The sequence below is a fragment of the Hippocampus comes genome, unplaced genomic scaffold (genome assembly GCF_001891065.2).
Source record: "Hippocampus comes isolate QL1 unplaced genomic scaffold, H_comes_QL1_v1.1 scaffold291, whole genome shotgun sequence".
Lineage (NCBI taxonomy): Eukaryota > Metazoa > Chordata > Actinopteri > Syngnathiformes > Syngnathidae > Hippocampus > Hippocampus comes.
In genome coordinates, this window is record NW_017805740.1 from 62,272 (window position 1) to 86,501 (window position 24,230).

Here is a 24,230-nt window from a genome sequence, read left to right on the forward strand (position 1 = left end):
TGTTGCAGCTCCGAAAAAAGGAGAGCTGTGGTGTTATTTTTTTTAAAACAGTCTCAACAAATACAGATACGTGTTTGTCTGTCTTCCGTTTGACTCGAGAGGCGTTCAAGACCGCCTCCGAAAAACGTAAACTAACGATTACTTCAATGAAACTGCAAAAATTGAAAATAATACATCAAAACTGAAAAGCAAGCGAGTATATCACAAAATAAATTCTATAGCCCCCCCTACAGAATTTATATTGTGATTTCATCATTTGTGAATACACAACAAAGGAATAAATAACTACGACTGACATCTGATCGTACTGTTGGATATACGATCAAGGAAATGCCAATGTGTTTTTCGGAGGCGGTCATGAACGCCTCTCGAGTTAACCGGAAGAAAAGAAGGCACGGAGACGGACAAAGACGCACCTGTATTTGTTGAAAAAAGGAGAGATGTGGTTGTGGTTTTATTATTGTTATTTTTTTTTAATGCAGACTTTATTAATGATTTTCACAGTTTTCACAGGTACTGTCCGTCTTTGTCCGTCTCTGTGCCTTCTCTTCCGTTCCACTCGAGAGGCGTTCATGGCCGCCTCCGAAAAACGTAAATTAATTATTACTTCAATGAAACCACGAAGAAAATCAAGGAAATCACAAAATAAATTCTGTGGGGGGGATACAGAATTTATTTTGTGATTTCCTCGCTTGATTTTTTGTTTTGATGCATTATTTTCAATTTTCGTAGTTTCATTAAGTACAGGAATAGTTAATTTACGTTTTTCAGAAGCGGTCATGAACGTCTCTCGAGTTGAATGAAAGGAGTGTCGCACCATCTCGTGGAGGCATTGTAGATTGCGCCTCATAATCCAGTGCGTCTTTTAGTGCAGAAAATACGGTGTGTATATATATATATATATATATATATATATATATATATAAGAAAAAATATGCAATTTATTTTATATGTTCTCAACATTCATGATCACAAAGATGTTTCACATGCATTAAACCTTTCAAAAATGATTAATATCATCTGAGTTCATTGTGCGATTCATAAAGAAAAATTCCTTTGGTGCGCCACCGACAAATTTTGAACAAAACATCCATCCATTCATCCATCCATTTTCTACCGCTTATCCGGGGTCAGGTCACGGGGGAAAAATAGCTTTAGCAGGGCAGCCCAGACTTCCCTCTCCCCAGCCACTTCTTCCAGCTCTTCCTGAGGGATCCCGAGGCGTTCTCAGGCCAACTGGAAGACATTGTCTCTCCAGCGAGTCCTGGGTCATTCCCGGTCCCCCTACCTGTGGGACATGCCCGGAACACCTTACCAGGGAGGCATCCAGGAGGCATCCTAATGAGATGCCCAAGCCACCTCATCTGGCTTCTCTTGACGTGGAGGAGAAGTGGCTCGACTCTGAGTCCCTGCCAGATGGCCGAGCTTCTCACCTTAGCTCTAAGGGACAGCCTAGACACCCTGCGGAGAAAACTCATTTCGGCCGCTTGTATGTTTTCTTGAGAGGGAAGAAATTTCATCTGTGCTGTTTGTTGCACATACAGCACATTTGACAAAGTTGTACTTGATACTTGATACTTGTATCTGGGATCTCGTTCTGTCGGTCATGACCCATAGCTCGTGACCATAGGTGATGTTTTTAACATTTCACCAAGATCTACCAAACGTGGAGGCATCTGTAACAGCCCAAGATAGAGAAAAACTCCACTCTAAACCCAACAAGTTACCCGCTAATTTTAATTTCCTTTCTCATGGATCATTTTAGGCCTGTTGGAGACCTCATATTTTATGGAACTCGTTTTTCATTTGATGCTCTTCATTTTCTACCTTTGTGCCACAATCCCAAGGCACCAATACTTCCGACATTGCCATGGCTGCGAGGGCCCTTCACAGCTGCTCGCACCTCTAGTTATTATTATTATTTATTTTGTTATTATTATGATAGGCAAGACTTGATGATGCACTTATCATTTTTCAGCATATTTAGAATCCTGACTCTGTTTGGTGACAGCTATTTCTTGTCTTCTTGTAGGTCCAGGACATGTGTTTCAGCCAGGACAGTCGTTGGGTGGCAATCAGCACCCTTCGTGGTACTACCCACGTATTTCCAATCAACCCCTATGGTGGTGCTCCCTGTTCCCGGACGCATATGTCTCCAAGGGTTGTCAACCGGATGTCACGCTTCCAGAAGAGTGCTGGCTTGGAGGAAATTGAGCAGGAGCTGAACAGAATGTCGACATGCGGAGGTTTAGGCGGAGGCAGTATTGGAGGCGGTGCGTCTGTCCTCGGCGGAGCAGGAGTCATTGGGGGCCGCTGTAGCCCAATACCTGGTCTTTCCAGTAGCCCATCAGGGTCTCCGCATCACGGTGAGAAGCTTGAACGTATGGGGGTTGCGTTTTAATTGCGTTTTAGTTGTTTTGGAGGAGAGCGGCTGGGATGGGGCTTTTTAAATCTTTAGAGCAGACCAACTAATGAGCCCTCAAATCATCACTCTTCTGCCTCATGTCTGTGACACTACCCCACTACATTTTAGTGTTTCTTTTGGAGTTTTTTTTTTTTTTTTTTTTTTTTTTTTTACATTTTAATTTCTCAGTTGAGCAATTACATGAACCTTATTTCATACTTTTTTTTAATCATTTATTTTATCATTGGAACAGACTTTATAATAATGCTGTCAAAAGATTAAAAATAGTGAGATTAATTAATTATGATCTGTAATTAATTGAGCAAATTAATCTATATTTTAATCTCATCTAAAAAGTGCTGAGAAAACCCCTATTTTCATTTTTAATTCATTCCATTATTGAGGCAGATCAAAAGATAAAGTGGCATTATAAAGTCTTTCATTGTTTGTAAACAGACTTGAACAGATGCAGTCCTAGCCATTTACTTGCTGCTGTAGTTGAGACTCCAGTGAAACTCCTCTACAATGAAACCTACATGTGCGAAAATACCCCCTAGTGTGAAAAAATCTTCATGCATTAAAGCCATTCCCTTTTCTGCTCCCCCCTTCAACGAAAAGCCCCCCTGTTGCGTAATACGAAATCCTTTTCTCCACCCTTGCCTCGCAATGAGGTTCACTACAACGAAAACAAGCCTACCGCAAAAGTAATCCAACCTCAGCCTGCCACAGCCACTGCTACTGCTTAGCTTGCAAACGGCAACATCAACCACCACACTGGCTTACACATGTTCAGTTATACAGGAAGTATTTGTTATTGTTAGTTTCAGATGCAGCACGAACGCGGCATTGCTAAAATGGCTACAAAACGGACCTATGCAGACCAAGGAGTGAAGAAAAGAAAAGCTTTAACACTTGAAGACAGGATAAAAGTAATAAAAATGAAAGACGGAGGAAGCAAAGTAAAAGACATTATGCAAGGAATTGATGTCAGTGAAAGTGAATGCTGATCATAAATTTTGCAATTTCTTTCCCGTTTTGTTCTTTCTACACTGGCTATATGAAGTGTCAAATAAGTGTATTCTCATACTTATGCACTATTGGAATAAAAATAGAGAGTACACGTACGTTTTGTGTGTGTGTGTGTGTGTGTGTGTGTGTGTGTGTGTGTGTTTACATCTGAGATAAAATTTGCTCTAGTGAAAAGTCCCCTGCTGTGAAAAATTTCTTGCTGCAAACATGATTTTGTTGTAGAGGAGTTTCACTGTTGTCCCAAGTCCTACCTGCAACCTTTTGTTTCGACCACCAGGGTGAATATCGTTTTGTTTGTTTTTGTAAATCTCCAAATAATTACAAAATAAAAATAAAAATAGAACATAGGGTCCATAAAACGTTCTTCAGTTAACATATGAAAAACAGTAAGAACATTTTTCTGAGCAATACAAGTTCTCAACACTGACCTTGCTTCGGATAATTAAAAATAAGAGACCCTTAAATCACAGTGCTGTAAGTTAGCACACTGTTTATTTTCTCATGATGAACAGTGTAAAGTGCTGAAATAAACATCAACTACTTTCGGTAGGCTACTGAGGACACAGCAACTATGCTTATTCATGCCTCGTACGCGGGTGTTCTCCTCGAGTTTAGTTTGGCGAAGAGCTGACTTTAGCTCGCTATATTACTAACACTGTCGTTGCTAACGTTAGCTGTGGATGCACTCACGACTGGGTGCTTTGCATTAATGTGGAAGGCTAAACCTGAGCTGCTTCGGTGGACAGCAAAGTCCTTCTTACAAATTAGGCACAATACTTTTATCAATAGTGCCGTCAGGGCGTATTTAAAAAGTAAATTTTCCATTCATTGTGCCGAGAACTCTCACATATTCCTGCATTTTCACCTCTCCTCTCCTCACCGCTGCTTACTTTGCCCACCCAACTCCAATGGGATCCAATCAGCTTATGCTAAACAAACCCAAACGTAATGACAGCCAATCAATGTCCGCTTCAGTTTGTGACTGACAGTTGTTTCCCCACCCTCAACTACTCGAACACAGGAAGCCAACACATGAAAGGGGATATTATAAAAAGACAACCCACCAACAGAAACAATTGTCACGAAGCGAGGTGGAGGAGGACCCCAAAGAGCAGGCAAGAGGGAGGAGCAGGGTGAACTTGACGAGTTGTATTGATACACAGAAAACTAAGTCCTAAACAAAGTTCCAAGAACACAAGGAACCCAAAGTACTAAAACAAAACCATGACTGTGGCAAAAAACTAACAGGAACAGAACCATGACAGAAACAAACGTGACAGTTACAAGCAAACAATGACCTGACACTGAATGGTTGTGCCGGGAGTCCTTTTAAACAATTACATAACGACCAACAGGTGTGCAGCTGCAGGGGGAGCCCTACAGTGCCACCTGTTGGTCACAAACAGAATCATAACAATAAAGTTAGAGATTAAAATTTAGATTGACAAAAATAAAGTTAGAGATTAAAATTTATATTACCGTATTTTCCGCACTAAAAGGCACACCTAAGTCTTCCATTTTCCTAAAGGCTCGTAGCGTGCCGTAACCCTTGTGCTGCAATTTCTACGATGTTTGTAACACATGGGTTACCCCATATGTTACAATTTCTACAATTTTTGTAGATTTTTGCGTATTGTCATCTTTAAATCAAAGACACAGCATAAAAAATGTGTGATATGAAATATTCCAATTCATGTTTTATTTATATAGATTTATATTTATGTTTTGGTCATAGCACAATACCGCTTTTATTGTCCATAGAGGGCAAAAATACTATTGTCCATAGAAGGCAAAAATACAAAGAAAAAAATAAGAACTATATGTGTATGTATAGCACTGATGCCACTGAACATGTCGAGTGGTTGAAAGTGAAATAAATATTCAGGAATAATACTTTTACAATTTTTGTAAAATTGTATGTTGCGTTATATAAACTTATTTAGATCAACTGCAGCACATGGGTTAAATCCACCTTGTGTATGGTCATTACGGTAATATGTCGACCCCAAAATGGCTCCTTGCTGGAGACATGCAATAGAACATGGAAATAGACTTGTGGCAAGAGATTTCAATGTTAATAAGATAAGATAACATGAGATAAGATAACCTTTATTTGTCCCACACTGGGGAAATTTGCAGTCTACAGCAACAACATTGGGGGGGATAAAGTGTTTCATTGCACAAAATAAATGTTTATATGTAATGAGTCACTGTTAAAACTTGCTGTTGGTTCAGTAAACTGTGTCGCTGCTTTATTAAATACGTTTTTGTTGCAGTTCCGAAAAAAGGAGAGCTGTGGTGTTGGTTTTTTAAAACGCACACTTAATTAATGGTTTTTACAGTCTCAGCAAATATAGGTACGTCTTTGTCCATCTCCGTGCCTTCTCTTCTTCCGTTCGACTCGAGAGGCGTTCATGACCGCCTCCGAAAAACGTAAATTAACAATTACTTCAATGAAACTACGAACATTGAAAATAATGCATCAAAACAGAAAACCAAGCGAGGAAATTACAAAAGAAATTCTCTTCCCACCCCCTACAGAATTTATTTTGTGATTTCCTCGTTTGTGAATACACAACAAAGGAATAAATAACAAACACTTCTGAGACAGTCCAGTCTCCTACATCAGTGTTTTTCAAACTTTTTTGAGCCAAGGCACACTTTCATTGAAAAAAGTCTCGCGGCACACCACTAGCTGAAAATGTGCCCCCCCCCCCAATATAACGGTTATATTGTTACTACCGTTTTTAACATTTAAGAATGACGTTATAACAGCTTGAATTGGAATCAAATGAACACAAAGAAAACAGTATTTTATCATCTTTCATAATTATTGTTTCACCGTCGTCCTGCATTCATGTGTCACAAATTCGCTTGTCTCTTGTCGAAACACAAGGCAATTGGCTAGCTGTTGCTGCTCCCTACCGGTATGAGAGTGTACTACATGATTACTTTCTGGGCGAAAGACCGCACAGGCATACAAATTGGATATTTTCCCACGGCACACCTGACAATGTCTGGCGGCACACCAGTGTGCCGCGGCACACGGATTGAAAAACACTGTCCTACATTATACTGACATCTGAGCCTTCTGTTTGCATTTCTTTGAGCGTAGCTCCATCTAATGGATGCATTGTAGATTGCGTCTTATAACCCGGTGCGTCCAATATATGAAAAAAATTACAAAAGAGGCCATTCATTGAAGGTCCGCCTCATAATCCAGTGCGCCTTTTAGTGTGGAAAATACGGTAACGCGATTAAAAAACATACACTTAAAATGACTATAATTAATTTTTCACAATTAACGCGATAAATTGACACCTCTACTTTATATCATGCAGTATTTCGATGTAAATGCGTTTTTTTTTTTTTTTTTGCGGTGCATGACCCTTGTACACTCATGTTTATATTGCTCTCCTAATTACAGCATTCTAATGGAATGATGAGAATATGTAGCATGTTCATTCTAGTGTAAGATTCAGCTCCTTGTCCGAATTTGTGATAAGAAAAAAACCATTTCGCGCCACGGTGGCCAACTGATTAACATATACGTCTCACAGTGCAGTACAGTGCTTATGTGGGTTTTCTCTGAATACTCCAGTTTCCTCCCTGTTAGAGGAATCTATGGGCGAAATTGTATCATGTTTAAAGTCTCATTTGATCAGGGCACGTCGAAGCATCTGGGTGCGTTATCAGCACCCCCAAATTCCTTTTCAGAAGGTGCCGGCCATTTGGGCTGGGGGCTGTTGCAGCCCAGACCACAATCAACACATCAAAGCGGGTGGGCAATCAGAGGAGATCAGATCCGGTCACAAAGGGGGAGCGAGTAATTTGGGAACAGCGGTCGAACAACAAAAGACGATTTGAGAACACCCGTCGCGCCCAGGCGACATTAATCTCTGACAGTAAATGTTCGAACTCGAGGAGGGGGGGCTCTGAGCGTGATCACGGAGCAACTAAACCGTCGTTCGCTCTCAGAGATCCGCTTCCGTCGATATTGAAGACAATTTTCCTGTGTGCCAAGTCGTTTCTTTAACCTTGTCCGAGAAAATCTCTGACAGTAAATGTTCGAACTCGAGGAGGGGGGGCTCTGAGCGTGATCACGGAGCAACTAAACCGTCGTTCGCTCTCAGAGATCCGCTTCCGTCGATATTGAAGACAATTTTCCTGTGTGCCGAGTCGTTTCTTTAACTTTGTCCGAGAAAATCTCTGACACTCCCACATTCCAAAAACATCATGGTAGTCACTCATGGTAGTCCCTCGAAAGGTCGAAGATGACACGTCAGTGTTGGTGTTGGTGTTTGCGCATATGAGCTTGCAGCCCAAATGTGGATGCGCAGATCTTGCCGCAGAGCTGACAGGGTACAGCAGTGTTGGGATTAAGCACTCTGTTTTTCCGGGCGGGCCTTTTGTCATCCAGGCTCTGTAGCCGGTTTCTTTCAAACTGTTTTGTGCCCTTGTGAATGGATGCCCTTCAGGCCGGTCTGTCCTGGGCTCGGGTTTGCCATTGGTCAACTGGCATGCCGTAGGCCTTGAGGGTTAACTTTAGAACATCTTTGTAACGCTTCCTCTGCCCACCTGTATGCCGTTTCCCAGTTGACAACTCAGCATGGAACAGTTGTTTAGGGAGTCTGCTGTCATCCATGCGAGTGACGTGGCCTGACCAGCGAAGCTGTGACTGGTTCAGCATGGCTTCGATGCCAGTGGTCTCAGCCCTCCGAAGGTCCTCCTGGTTAGGTATCTTGTCCTTCCAGCCAATGCGGAGAAGTTTGCGAAGGCAGCGCAGGTGGAAATGATCCAGCTTCTTGATGTGCCGCCTGTAACAAGTCCATGTCTCGCAGCCGTACAGCAGAGACGGCAGCACCACAGCACGGTAAACCTTCAACTTGGTCTTGATCGAGATGCCATATTCGTGTGTGGAGACGCCCAAACGTCTGACTTGCTCGCGGAATGCGACACAGAACCTCGTCATCAAGGTTGGCTGCAGAGTTTATGCAGCTGCCCAGGTACTTGAAGGTGTCTACATTTTTCAGCACATTACCGTCCATGGAGATGTTGGCAGGAGGCCGAGCAGTGTTTGGGGCGAGCTGCCGAAGAACCTCCGTCTTCTCGATGCTCACTGTTAGCCCAAAAGACTTAGCTGCAGTGGCAAAACAGTCAGCAAGCTGTTGGCAGGTCTTCCTCAGAGTGAGCTGTCAGTGCGCAATAACTGCGAAGAGGAAGTCGCGAACAATGGCACGGGCTTGCATCGTGCCTAAAAATAGAGGTAACACTTCTCATACCTCGGGACTTTAGGCGACGAAGGTTGAAGAAATCGCCATCCATGCGATAATGAATCTTGACTCCTGCTGTTGTTAGAGAGAGCGCTGCAGAGAGCATCTGGGCAAAGAGGAGACTGAACAGCGTTGGGGCAAGCACACATCCTTGCTTCACCCCGTTTGACACTGGAAAAGGGTCAGATGTATCGCCATTTTCAATGACCCTGCCAAGCATACCATCATGGAAGGCACGTACAATCTCTACAAAACGAGGTGGGCATCCGAGCCTGCTGAGTATTGCCCAGAGTGCAGTCCGGTTTACTGTGTCAAATGCCTTGGTGAGATCAATGAAGAGCAGGTGGAGATCTTGGTACTGCTCGACACATTTTTACTGTAGCTGCCTGACAGCAAAGACCATATCTACCGTGCCTCTCAGCTTTCTGAAGCCACACTGACTTTCAGACACAACATCATCCAGTATGTGCTTGGTGATACGATTCAGCAGAATACGGGCCAATATCTTGCCTGCAATGCTGAGGAGGCTGATCCCGCGGTGGTTGTCACAGGATGAGCGATCACCCTTGTTTTTGTACAAGTGGATGATGTTAGCATCCCTGAAGTCCTGGGGAAGCTCACCATTTATCCAAAATACTTGGAACAGCCTGGTGAGGTGAGCGATAAGCGTTTCACCACCGGCTTTGAACACTTCAGCCGGAATTCCATCTGGGCCCGGAGCCTTGCCTGTTTGCAGCTGCTTGATGGCTTCAGTGATCTCTGCGTGATTAGGTTGGGCATCAAGTTGATGGACCATGGGTTTCTGCTGGATGGACTCTATTGCTACGTTTGACACTTCTGAGGTCTGATTCAACAGCGTGCTGAAGTGGAGAGTCCATTGTTTCAAGATGTCCTCTTTGTCAGTAAGGAGTATGCCATCCCGGTTTCGAATTGGGTCCGTTGTGCACTGAGCAGGGCCGCAAATGGATTTTAGCCCTGCATAAAACTCCTTGGACCGTTTGTTGTCTGCGTGATTTTGAACCTCCGTAGCTTTGTCTGCCCACCAAGCATCCTTCAGCTCCCTCGTGCGGCTTTGCACCTGCCTGCGTAGCTGTTTGAAGAGGTTGTGCTTGGACGCGGAGTTCTTGTCGCTCAGCCAAGCGGCATGAGCGGTGCGCTTCGCTTCTATCAGCTTGAGGATGTCCTGGTCTTTTTGGTCAAACCAGTCCTGGTGTTTGCGTTTACGGAATCCCAGAGCTGTCTTGACGGCTGAGAACACTGCATCCCTGAACACAGACCAGGCGTGCTCGGAAGTATCAGTATCAGCAGGCAGAGCAGGTAGCTGATCACGCAGCTTTTCTTGTAGCTCACTCACAACGCTTGCGCACTTAAGACGGGACACATCGAGCTTTCTCTTAATGCAGCTTGGTTTCTTCCGCACTGGTTTGTGTACAATAAAGCGGGCTTTGCACCTTAGGAGGACGTGGTCTGTCCAGCAGTCCGCACCTCTCAGTGCTCTAGTGTCAAGAATTTCACAGAGGTCCTGGTGTCTGGTGATGATGTAGTCAAGCAAGTGCCAGTGCTTTGATCTTGGATGCATCCAGGTGACCTTGTGAGCATCCTTGTGTTTGAAAACCGTGTTTGTTATTACCAGGTTTCCTCAGCACAGAGACTAAGTAGCATCAGACCGTTAGAGTTTTCCTTTCCATAACCGTGTGAGCCCAGCACTCTAGGCCAGGCGTGCTTGTTGCTGCCGACCCGTGCATTGAAGTCCCCAAGCAGGAGGAGCTTATCGTTGCTTGGTACGCTGTGGATGACTTCGCGCAGGCTTGAGTAAAAAGCCTCTCTCTCCTCTTCCGGGTGGGTCATGGTAGGAGCATAGACGCTGATGAGAGTCAGGTGCGTCTTGCTCTCCAGACGCAGACGCAATGTCATTCTGCGGTCTGAGATCCCTTTGGGAAGTGAGGTGAGGCTTGAGGCTATGTCGTTCCGGATGGCAAAACCGACACCAGAGATCCGTGGTTTGGTCTCTGATTTGCCACTCCAAAAGAAGGTGTAGCCGGCTCCCACTTCTTTCACGCTGCCTGTGTCAGCCCTTCTGGTCTCACTGAGTGCAGCTATGGCCGTGTTATAGTTGGCCAGTTCACGTCCAACAATCGCTGTCATGCGCTCAGGACTACTGTTTGCGTCCATAAGGGTCCTCACATTCCACGCACCGAGGTTGATGTTTTTTCGACTTTATTTCGACCGCAGAGGTGGATGTCCAGCCAGCCGCAGCAAGCTGGCAGGATCAGGGTGAGGCAAGCTTTCTTTAGGCCACCTTTTCTAGGCCGTTCCCCAAAAGGGTGGAGCAGTGCACTCCCTAAATAGGGCTGCTCCGTCATCCAGAGCTGCTGCCAAAACATCCTGTTGCCTCGTGTCAGGATGGGGCGACCACTTGGCTCTGGTCGCGTGGATGCAAGCTTGTGGCTAGTGGCTCCCAGTGCCATCCTGCACCTGCCACCGTCACCACGCACTCATCGCTCCACGGCTTTGGGGTTGGCACTGACGTAACCTGGGCAGGAAGTAGCGAGTCAAGAGTTGCCCAAGCATCAAGACTCTCCCCTCGGCTTCAGAAGGGAACCAGGAGAAGCACAAGTTGCTATAGTCCTGGTACAACATCAGCTGCAGGAAATGCCAGAATCCAGCCATAACTGCTGGTCTGCCTGCGGGGCTCCACACCGGATTTTCTGTCGGGGGTTTACCCCCTTAGCCTTTGCCTCAAGAGGCCTAAACATTTAAGGCAGTGGGACCATTTACCCTTGGTTGGGGGTGCTAGATGGCCGCTGTTGGCTCTCCTGAGCCGGTGCCCTTTGATAGATTTTTTTAGTTCTACAGGGTGTCTAGCCACCCTCCTCACGAGTCCTCTTGCGAGGACAGGTGGGGGGAGCCGGTTTAGTCGCCGACGACCCGACCCTGGGGCAGGTGGTACTGGGTTACAGGGTACCAGTAGCAGGCTGAAGCCTGACCTGACCGGTTAACTGAACGCTCTAAATTGTCCATAAGTGTGTTTGTGAGTGTGCTTGGTTGTTAGTCCATGCACCCATCCATCCGCTTTAAAAATCGCTTATCCTGTACAGGTTCGCGGGGAGTTGCTATCCCAGCTGACTTTGGGTGGAAGGCAGACTATACCCTGAACTGGTCGCCAGTCAGTCGCAGGGAACATATTGAGACAAACAACCATCCACACCCACATCCACACCGTCACTGAGTGGGAACCGATCCTACGCTGCCCGCACACAAGTCAGGAGCGTGTCCCGCTACACTATCAGTGAAAACTATTATTTAGTAACATTACAATTTAATCAAATTGTTTTGTTTTAAGAAGTATGTGTTCTTTACCATGTACTGTACCCAGACTGCATGGTCACCCTGCATATAGACCTGAAGATTTCCTTTAGCTGTGCTTAGATGAGAGCAAGAGTTCAAGGGATCATGATCATCAGTTACACTTTTAAAGGAGAGCATCAGGGCCACCTCTCAAAAAATTGTCCTTGGGGGAATATCTAGCACAATTGTGCTGGTGTGAAACCGGGTGTGTTTGGAAAAACAAAATGTTCACGTAAATAACCCAGCACAATTCATCATGGAGTATTTGCATTTAGTTTACAGTTCTTTAATTAAGTCTGCACGATCATTAACAAACATTATTGTGTCTTCATGAAGTCCATACACCTTATCAAACAAGTGGAGTAGTCCTGAGTTTTCCAACTTCCTTATTATTTCTGTTTTTTTCTTCCGGTAATCAACAACATCTTTTGAGGTGTATGGCAAAATCATATGTACAGATTTGAACTTTTGGGTTAAGGAAGCTTTTTCTGAGGTTGACAGATCTGACTGTGAGGCAAATATGGGCCTGACCATCAGGCCGCAACAGCTGGACTGTGATTATTGTGAGCCAAGACAGCATTGGTTTTTGGGAAGGAACTCCAAAAGTATACATGCATCTCAAAGCTAAAAGCCCAGGCTTGCATCGTGCCTAAAAATAGAGGTAACACTTCTCATACCTCGGGACAATTTAGAGTGTTCTCCAACTCCTCTGTTCCGCATTGAATACCCATCATACTGGATGTGTCCCTACATTGGTCTACCTGGGACCAGCTACCTGCTTATTGAGTGCTTGCTTTTAGATATTGCAACATATTTGCTTGTTTTCCGGGTCTGACCACCATCCTTATCCAATCATTGTAGCTCGAAAGAGAGGAGTTAAAACATATGCTTGGACTGTTCACTCATTTGTTGGTAAAATGACACATCCTCTCTGCTACTACGCTGGCAGCTTGCTTGTTAAGGTGTTTTGCTTGGTTAAATAACAATTATAGTGTAAATGTAGAGGACCAAAAAAAAAAAAAAATACACATTTCCACTTAGTAATGAACGACCAACTGTTTTTCATGTTTGGATCATCAACATTTTATACTTCTTCTTTTTCCCTTTCTAGAAACATAAGTGTGATTTTAGACCAAAAATATCACCATAGGTTTTGGTCAAGAAGTGACGAAGTGACATCAGAACCACAGTAGTGATTTTGCCGACTAAAACAACACACTTGAGTGAGCCAAATTTATTTAAAAGTGATCAATAGGAACGGCAACTGTGTCAGGCATCAGCATCAAATTGTGCAGGTTTATTTTATATCTACCGCCTTTGAAAATTAATCTGACAACTCTCATTATGGGCACTTGAGCGCTGCTAGAGCTGCTTGTGCTGCTAGCTGCTAGCACTGCTCACGTGCCCGCTACCATTATTATTTTTATTATTATTATTATTATTATTATTATTATTATTCATCCATTTTCTTATATGCTTTTTATTATTATTATTATTATTATTATTATTAGTTGGTAGTAGTAGTAGTCGAAGTAGTAGCAATAGTATTTTGCAAATGTAGTAAAAATGTAGTAAAAATAAACAAGTACATGTCCAGTACATAGTAATCACAGCATTTGCCATGAACCTCAAAATTGAGTACAGGTGTGTCATTTTTTATGCTCTTTCTTTAAAGGTTTTTACATATTAATTGGTGTCTGCACCTTCAGTTGATTGGACTTGATTTGCGGTCCAAGGTGGCTAGGTTAGACCAGGGCCCATAGTTGACAATGCATGTCAGAGCATAACCAAGCATAAAGTCGAAGAAATTGTTCTTAGACCTGTAAGCCAAGATTGTCTGCAGAGAGAATATCTAGAGAAGGGTGAAGAAATAAATCTGCTCCTTTGAAATTCTCAATGAGCACAACAGTCTCTTTGGCCCATAAATAGAAGTTCAGAAAAAACAGCACTTCTTCTCGAGATGGCAAGCAGTCTAAACTGAGCAATAGGGGGAGAATGTTGATAGTCAGGGAGGTCACGTTGAACCCATGATCACTCTGTCAGAATTTCAGCTTTCTTCTGTTGCAAAGCGTGCGGAAGTACAACCACCGTTGCAGCATCCCCCATTCAAGCTTGTATGGCAGAGGGGCCAGAGAGAAGCCACCGTCTAAACCCCAAATCCTCTCCGGACAGTATTGACAGTCACACCATTTTCCACTTCTGTCAAGGTTCTAAGGTGGTTATGGATGGATGGATGGTCCATTGTGCTAAATTCTCTGCAAAATACAGCGTGTTCTTTTGGTTCAAATGCTTCAAGTTGACTGCTGATATATAGGTCAAGCACTTCTGCCAATACGTGATAGACAGTCTGTAATATTTTGTGTTGGCTTGTGGTAATCGGCCATCTGCATTTTAAATCTCTTCCTTGTGTGACAGATTAAACTCATTCACTCCCAAAGACGTTTTTATATGTCTTTGGCTGGTACTGAATGAGTTAATACTCGTCTGGCCTTTCTGATACCGTTTTCTGAGTGAGACCCAAAACATATATATATATATATATATATATATATATATAGTTTACATAAAAGTTTCCCTCCCTGTCGTTTAGGTCCGATGACTAAAATTCAGTTTGTCATGGTTAGGATGGAGAACGTTTTCTGACATCAAGGATATGACATCTAAGGTACAATTACTAAGTCCATCCATTGGCTATCTGTGGTTTTATTGTTTTGCTCTTGATTGTAAAGTGCCCTTGAGTGTTGTGAAAGGCGCTTATACTGCAAATAAAATGTACAGTGAAACTCATCTACAACAAAATCATGTTTGCAGCAAGAAATTTTTCACAACAGGGGGCTTTTCACTGTAGCAAATTTTATCTCAGACGTAAACATGAACACACACAAAAAACGTATATGTGTACTTTTTGTTTTTATTCCAATAGTGCATAAGTATGAGCATACACTTATTTGACACTTCAAATAGCCAGCATAGTAAGAAAAAAAGCAAAAGAAATTGTGAAATTTACGATCAGCATTTACTTTGACTTAAATCAATTTATTGCATGTCTTTTATTCTGCTTCCTCCATCTTACATTTTTATTACCTTTATCCTGTCTTCACGCGTTTAAGCTTTTCTTTTCTTAACTCATTGGTATGCAAAGGTCCGTTCTGTCGGCATTCTAGCAATGTAACGTTCGTGCTGCGTCTGAAACAAATACTTCCTGTATTACTGCACATGTAAAGCAGTGTGGTGGTTGCTGTCGCCATTTCCGAACGAAGCACTAGAGGTCGCTGTGGCATGCTGAGGTTGGATTAGACTTCTGCGGAAGGCTTGTTTTCGTTGCAGTGAATCTCGTTGCGAAGCAAGAGCAGAGAAAAAGATTTTGTATAACGGAACAGGGGGACATTTCGTTGTAGGGGGAGCAGAAAAGCGGGAATGGCTTTCATGCATGAAAATGTTTTCACACTTGGGGGTATTTTCGCCCATATAGCTTTCGTTGTAGAGGGGTATCACTGTATTATTATTATTATTATTACTATTATCATTATTATTATTATTATTGTTGTGTCACCAGGAGACACAGACATGTACAACTGTGTAGCATCAGCGTAACTGTGGAAGTTGATTCCATGTCTCCAGATGCTATCACCAAGAGGGATCATGTACAGGTTAAAAAGCAATGGGCTTAAAATCAAACGCTGCGGCACACCACATAGGATTCAATGGACCTTAGAGAAACAGGTATCCAAATAAAGCATAAAAGCCCTGTCTGTGAGGTTGGATGTGAACCATTTGTGGACAGCGCTCGAGAGCAAACTGAGCATTTTGACCGATTGTCAGTTGTGGGAAATCTTGTCACATCGCTACTTCAAAAAACAATACTTCAACATTAATCAGAATGACAATCATCTTTATTGGCCAAATGTGTAGAACACACAAGGATTGATAACAAGCAATTACAATGAACAGGGACATAACAAATAAGTATTGACACTGAGCTGTTAAGTGTGGCTCTCAAAAGGTCTTAAGTGTGTGTATTTTAAACTGGTGGATTGGAGGGGTATCTCCAGTCAGACTTGTCTCCAACCATTACACTGCAGATCACTCTATATGCCTTACATAACTTCTAGGATCCCCTCTAGCATAATGTGCTAAACAATGGGCATCGGATTCAAACTGATGTCAAACCACACACCTTGGAACAGTAGAACTGCCTTTAGATCTCCATTTACATGGTAAACTGATTTTTGTGTTGTTTTTTTTTCCAGTTTACCAACCCCCTAGCTGATGAATGCCGACGGTGTTTTTCCTGAACTTTCGGTATTCTAAGCATAGGGCATAAATTAATCAAAAATCGGGCATGGTTCAGACTAAAAATACACATCTTGACACATTGCAAGCTTTATTTGTGCATTCCGCTATGCACCCAAATTTGTCAAATACATTTGAGTTCGTCAATTAGTGCACAACAAAGTTTAAATGTACAAGCATTGCACTTCAATTTGTATGTGGCTGGTTGGGTAATGGGTGGATGGATGAAAATGGGGTTGACAGTGTAACTACCAGATTTGCAAAAAACACTTGAAAACTCAGAGGTGCAAGCTAACTATCACTGTTGACTTGTTGGTAAGGTACAATCGTTGAGTATATTGACTGGAATTAGTTTTGAAAAGGAATTTCTTCAGGTCATCTATAGGGGTGTTCACACGGCAACTTTTTCTCCGGTGTAGCACCGGGGCTACCCCCGTAGAGCATTCACACATACAACGTTATACCGGTGTAGTCCCTGAAAACAGCTTCAACCGGAGCAAATTTAACCCTGCTCAGAAGGTGGTTCAAAAATTTACTCCGGAGTAAATGCTAGTTTGCGAGGCAGCACCGATATAAAATGGTACATGTGAACGCTACAGGGGTAGACTTGCTACGCACGAGAAGAGTTGATTACATACGAGTAGAATGTGTTGCTTTCATGCTCTGTTGTACTTCCGCCATCTTTCCTTTTGTAGAGACTGGACTGTCTCGGAGTTGTTTGAGGAGTTTGTTCCTTTCTTGTGTGTTCACCCCCCCGCGCTCCATAGAATTCCCCATATAATTTATTTTGTGATTTCCTCTCTTGATTTTCTGTTTGCCGCATTACGTTTGCTTTTCTGAGTGTCATTGAAGTCATCGTTGATTTACGTTTTTGGGGGCGGTCATTGAATGCCTCTTGAGCAGAAGGCATGGAGAAGGAGAAGGATGTGTCTGTAGTTGCTTGAGTTAAATAAATTAATAAAGTCTATGTTTTAAAAGGAACCAACACGACAGCTCTCTTTGTTTCAGAGCTGCAACACTTTCTCTCTCTCATCCTTTTACGGTGTCTGATAGATCACAGCATTGATTTGTCCGGAGAAGTATAAACCATGGTTTTTAAATATGTCACAAACAAGGCGGTGAAAAGGAAGTACACTTTACGCACGCGCATGCTTTTATTTACGTATTATTACTTACTTATTATTATCGTATTGCACGGCCGCAGAAACTGCCCGTGTGAACGCAAGTGGGGCTGCACCGGGGTTAACGTGCTTCTCTTTAGTAAGCAGCTTTTTATGTGTGAACGTTCCACAAAATTTACACCGGTGTAAGATATATCACAACAAAATACGTCGGTGCAGCACCGATGCAAATGTGTGCCATGTGAACACCCCTTGTGTGTGTAATTAAGCAATGGAAAGGCACTCTGATTGACCTTGATTAACACATGGCCAGACACTGGAAAGAAAAGCATCTCGCAGTGCTTATTCCGAATTCCACAGGAAGGGTTTTATGTTTTCTGTGATCTTTGGAGAGCTGAGAACTCCCAGAATTTAATATTATATGCTATACTAAAATATATATATTACAATAGTTTGTTAATCATATTTTGGCTGCAATAGGAGACCACCTATTATTTTACGTCTTCTGTCATTGTTTGTCTTGTGTAGCTTGACTGTATTTGAACCTTTTGTATACAGACTCATCGCAGAACATCCAGTACTATATGAATTAAAAGGTTTTTTTTTCTTCTTTTGCTCAGCCAAGCTAAGCAGCCAAGAATTGTACAACAACTTCACCAATAACAACATGGCAAATCCACGATTGTCTCCTTTGCCTAACCTCATCGTTGTCCTACCTCTGGCTCAGATCAAACAACCCATGTCCCTCGGCACTATCACTAAACGAACTGGGTATGTAACACGCGCACACACACACACACACACACACACACACACACACACACACACCAAATTATATGTGTGTGTGTGTGTATATATATAGTGTGTGTATACATCCTATTTCTAATATTCTAATACATAGTAATTTTGTTCTCTCAATGGTAAAGTTTTTTTAAAATCAGATATACTGTATTGGTAGTGGTCGGTTCTCAATATCACAGACTGCACAGGTATAAGACAATATTTACAAGAAATGGGGCTCCCAAAAAATATAGATGGAAGAAAGAAATGTAATGGAGCAGTAAGGGCCTGCCAGTCAAGTGATGAATGTGATGTGTGATGGTGCAAAATTGTGAGTGCGTACACGTGACATTATTTGTTGGGCACAAATGTCACCTACACCTGACTAGATGAATATACTGCATCTATTTTTAAAAAATTTTGAGAGAAAATTGTATGGAAGATCAAACTCCTTGGCCCGTGTTTGAAGACGGATCAGGTGGGCTACCGACATTGCAATGGATCCTTGATGACCCGCTTGTGAGGCCCTCCTGGCCTGGGCTGCGCGACATGGTGCGCAACCACTGAGATCAATCCGTGCATGGGGCAAGGGGGCCCATCCGAGCACTTTACCGCGGCCCTGGTGAAAGCAGCAAGGTCTAAGCGGGGGAGTGTTGTGGAACAAGGGTTCGCTGGGGCACCAAAGCCCCGCGAGCCCGCACAGGGCACTGTTACAGGGGAAGTGAGCCCGGCCGGGGTCACACGGGGGATTCCACGCTCCACCGGGTTTCTACAGTGCTCCGCCATGTTGAATCCCCAGCGCGGGTCCCGTCCCTCAACGGTTTCACGCCCTTTTGAGAGCAGTGCAAAATTGGTGATTTTTTTTTTTTTTTTTTTTTCATGGAACATTTGGCAGGCGGCCCGGTGGTTGAATACTTAGCGTGTCAGCCTCACAGTGCAGAGGTGCAGGTTCCGATTCCGGCTACGGCCTTCCTGTGTGGAGTTTGCATGTTCTCCCCGGGCCTGTGTGGGCTTTCTCCGGGTCCTCCGGTTTCCTCCCACATTCCAAAAGCATGAATGGCAGGTTAATGGAACACTCTAAATTGTCCCTACGTGTGAGCGTGAGCACGGATGGTTGTTTGTCTATTTGTGCCCTGCGATTGTCTGGCAACCGGTTCAGGGTGTCCCCTGCCTCTAGCCTGAAGACAGCTGGCATAGGCCCCAGCACGCCCCGCGACTCTTGTGAGGATAAGCGGATCAGAAAATGGATGGGATTGAATGTTTGGCTCTACATGGTTACAGTGATCCGTCGCTATATCGCGCTTCATTTATCGCGGCTTCAATACGTCGCGTCTTTTTTTTTTTCCAAAGTACTGTTTTCAGAAAAAATTGCCGAATGACTCAGAGGTTATGTACATGGCTGGATGCATGACTGGTTCCCGGCACGATGTCGACCAATGACAGCACGAGCGGATTTATTCCGTGAGCTGATTGGCTGTGCATCTTCACAGCCCCGCCCAGCACCTTCCATTTTGTCTGATCATTTGGGTTACTCTCTGATCAGTCTCTCTCCCATGGTTGCCTCTGATCAGTTTCTAGTCACACTGTTGTGTTTGCTACGTGTGTGGCTGGGGTGGTGGTGGTGGTGGTGGTGGTGGTGGTGGGGGGGTGCATAATCGAGAGAGAGAGAGCACGTGTGAGACCGAAAGCGAAAGTGAGTGCAAGCGAGCTACTTAGAAAGAGAGGGGGTGATTGGGCTTGTCTGAAAAAAAGCAGCACTTGTCTCGTCGCCTCCTCCTCATCAATACGGATTACTTGTCTTATCATAAACACATCGGCTGCGCGGGTATTGCTGTCCAGCAGCTAGTTGGAGGCAAACGGCGGCTACACTTTCAGAGCGGCGTAATGTGAGGCGAACACGAGTCTCTTTGTCTCTCTCAAAAGGCAATGCTGATGAATATTAATTACTGTATAAGGTTTTATAGTTAAAGATGTAAGTAAATACTGTATGTGTTCTGCTGTAGTCTTTGTCTCACATGTGTAAAGTATAAATACTGTTTACATATTTTAAACATGCCGGTACCCGCATATACTTACACAAAATTCCTAGGGGGGGAGCCAACGCTACATCACGGTTTTTCACTTATCGCGGCAGGGTCCCTGTCCCCATCAACCGCGATAAGTGAGGGAAACACTGTATTTTGTCTTAAACCCCTCCAAATACAAATAGGAATGATTTCCCTCAGTAGGATGTCATTATCATTTTCTGCATCGGTGCATCACCATTCACTCAGGGGAGGCCTTATTTTAAATGTATTTGTTTATGCAGCTGGACAGCATTTTCTCATGCACGTTGATGCTATTTACATAATACAATCAAATAAGTCTTAAATTAATAAAGTGTGAGGCAGCAGGTTTGCACCCTAGTTATTTTTGATATCACAAGTTTCAACTCCCACCACACGAGCAAGAAAGAAACCATATGTCCATCTGTTCATTCTGGCACCTCTTACTCTGGCACCCAAGTAATCCAAACTTTAACAGCCCGACCTGATTGACTCTGTGGATGAGTGTATGTGACAGAGAGAAAAGGATCCAGCAGCTGTAGTTACATCTGTATGAGCACATCCTTTTGGCAGGGCAGCAGAAGAACACGCCAGCTGCTTAACCTACATTCTGAACCAAATGTACTCTTTGTACCCTGTGCTATGCTCCCAACCCCACACAATCTCAGATGTTTTGCTCTTTTCACGCCGAGATCGATGTCAAGGAGTTGGATGAGTGTAGGCAAACCTCGGCTCCTTGAAATCCAATAAAACATTGTGTTTTCTGTTTGCAAAATTCGGCAGTATTAGTCCGAGCTGACTCGAGCTGTTGATGAAAACTCACAGGTCACAAAAGGTGACCTTGTCACAACTTGGTATTTGTTTTTGATTAGTTGCAATGGCCATTTCATCTGAGAAAAATCACCTTGTACAGCTTTAACATGCCAAAATATCTGCCTGTGTCAAATTGGGGATTTTGCAAGCAGACAAACAACTAGACACTCATCCCATCTGCACCCAGGAATGATGTTAACACAAATGAAAATCCAAATGGAAAGATTGTCACACACAAAAACAAAACACACTCCCCACCAAATCCAGTTGGAGACATTTTTACGCAAATGCAGAAAGAGTGCAGCCAAGTTAATGAGAAAGACAACAGAGAGAGGATGAATGAGACCTTTTGACCTCATGCAGATGTGCCCTGAGATTACTCTAATACATATATGACAGCCAAACAAGTACTAGTGAAATTGCCGTTCAGAGCCCCAGAGACCTGGGCTGCAAAGGGGCTTTAAGGCTGGTGCGACAGCACATGGCAGAAAGCAAAACTGTTTTTTTGCAAATCACCTCACTTTCCTTTTCTTTAATGGCCTAGGCTGAGCTGCTATTAGGGGAAACGGTTTAAAAGATGAATGTGTGAACTGTTATTCTTTGGGAGTGGGGTCATCACCCTCACAAGTCAATTACATGCACTTTTTTTTTTAAACCATTTTCTACTTGTATTCTCCCTCCCTCACCCTCTGTAGCACTCACTAATGCACCCAGTCATAGTCTTGATTCCTTTTCAGTCGAAATGACCCGTGCTCTGACTCAACATGCGTCAAGCCTTTCTCAGCTCACTTTACACAAACTATTGAATGAATATTTATTGATGTATTCATCCATTCATTCGTTCATCTGCGAATGGCTGGCAACCATTTCAGGCTGTACCCCGCCTACTGGCCGAAGTCAGCTTGGATAATCTCCAGCACGCCCATGACCCTCATGATGATAAAATTACTTGTTTGTTTATTTATGCGCCGCACCGGTGGCCGAATGGTGCAGGTTTCGATTCTGGCTCCAGCCTTCCTGGGTGTAGTTTGCATGTTCTCCCCGTGCCTGCGTGGGTTTTCTCCGGGTACTCCGGTTTCCACCCACATTCCCAAAACATAAATGACAGGTTAATGGAATACTCTAAATTGTCCATAGGTGTGAGTGTGAGCACGGACTGTTGTTCGTCGATATGTGCCCTGCAATTGGCTGGCAACCAGTTCAGGGTGTCCCCTGCCTAATGCCCACAGACAGCTGGGATAGGCTCCAGGATGCCCCGCGACCCTTATGGGGATCAGAAAATGGATGGACAGATGGATGGATGTTTATTTATGTATCGAACATTCAGTCAGAAAAAAACATTTCAAAGGGCAAGGGAGGTAATTTACTATAGGAAGAGCAAAAACCGCAAAGAAGGTAATTCAAGATAAAATGATGCAGTTAAACACAGTGATGATAACATTGCAAAGTAACCATCATTTTGACAAAGGTAACAATATTTCTCATTAAAGACTCTGGGTCCACTTTGGTTCCTTAAAGTACGACCACGGTCTGTTGTGTTATGCTTGTTGGAACCTCAGTGCTGGCTGTCTTCCAAAACAAAATGTCCTTTTGAGATTATGAGTCTTGACACAGGCCGGATTGTCACCATCATAAATTATAAATTCATATCCAGCACAGCAAATGTTTTAAAACATTTCAACTTGTGCAAGTGCAAGCAGACATGAACAAACCAAATTATGATGTTAAAAATAATACTGTAAAACGCCATTCTAGCATGATTTTTGTTGTCTGCAGCTCTGGAACCACGGGCACATACTAGAGAAGAGTGAAGGTATCTTAATGATAAGAATCAAAAACCGGTGGTTCCCAGTCATTTGATCAATTTGTTAGTTTGCTTCCCTGACAATTACGAGTTTCGAGTCCTATTACTTTGTGTTAGGGTGGTTCTGTTTGTGATCAACAGGTGGCACTGTAGGGCTGCCCCTGCAGTGGCACACCTGTTGGTCATTGTATCATTTGTTAGTGTTTGGTTAAAAGGACTAGCATGCCCGCCGACCAGTCGGTGTCGGATCATTGTGTGTGTGTGTGTGTGTGTGTGTGTGTGTGTGTGTGTGTGTGTGTGTGTGTGTGTGTGTTTCTGTGCACGCGTCATGTTTTGTTGTTGTCATAGGTTTTTTTGCCTGTTTGTTACTTTGTTTTCTTGTGTTTTTCAGGACTTGGAGTTAGTTTCTTCAGTGTACTCCTGTGTGTATTTTTGTTAAATACATTTTGGTCTGTCCACCCTGCTCCTCCCTGCCTCCCTGCTTTCTTGGGTCCTCTACTCCACCATCATGCAAAGCGTGACACTTAGCAAATGAGAGATGACATCCTATGCGAGGAATGGATGAGAATTAACATTTCCAGCGTTGTGTTATTAGAAAATGTAGTCCTCTGTTGTTTATGTTAGTATTTAATATGTGGGTTTTAGCTCTATTGTTCCCTGAGTGCCGCGTCAGAGATGGCAACAAAACGACAGTCATATTTCCGTTGTTTGGACATAATTCTCAAGGCCTGACCAAGCAACTCATGCTTAATCCATCTCTTACATCGGTGTAACAGGTGGATTGTATGTAAATTACATTACTATACCGATAGTCACTTGTGAACTGGCTGTGACTGTGATGCTGACTCGTGTTCTGCAAAAGTACATTGATCCAACATCACTCCTCGAAAAGCTTACCGTATTTTCACGACCATTCGGCGCACCGTATTTTTGGGCGCAGTCTCAGAAACGGGTGCTATTTCTGTATTTGACACATACACAAAACGCACTGTATTATTGGGCGCAGCCAGGCATGGTAAAACATATGCCAGCTTAAACATACGGCATGCATGCACGCACGCTAAAAACACGTTAGCTTATGGTAACATGCATGCACGCTAAAACATACCAGGTATGTTAGCTTAAAGCATATGGTAGCAGCTAAGACATACGGACACACGCTAAAAACACGTTTTTAAAAAGGCAACGGAAGCAAAACTGAGTTCAGTTGTACTTTATTTAGCCATTTTACAATGTACTCACGTGACTGGTACCTGCTAGGGGCGTGCCTTTAGCGTCCTCTTACACGCCTACCCTTCACTCATTGGCGACTGGTACCTG

The 24,230-nt window shown here is 43.5% G+C and overlaps 1 protein-coding gene across 5 annotated transcripts in view; it reads left to right on the plus strand.

The window, feature by feature from the left end:
- The window catches only part of bcas3 (BCAS3 microtubule associated cell migration factor), a 342,517-nt gene that overhangs the window by 55,585 nt on the left and 262,702 nt on the right, over window positions 1–24,230 (plus strand). For all 5 annotated transcript variants that reach the window (XM_019883291.1, XM_019883294.1, XM_019883295.1 and 2 more), the window contains exons 9-10: window positions 2,033–2,366; window positions 18,089–18,239. In XM_019883291.1, coding sequence (XP_019738850.1) covers window positions 2,033–2,366; window positions 18,089–18,239 — 485 coding nt within the window. The remainder of the gene's footprint in view (window positions 1–2,032; window positions 2,367–18,088; window positions 18,240–24,230) is intronic.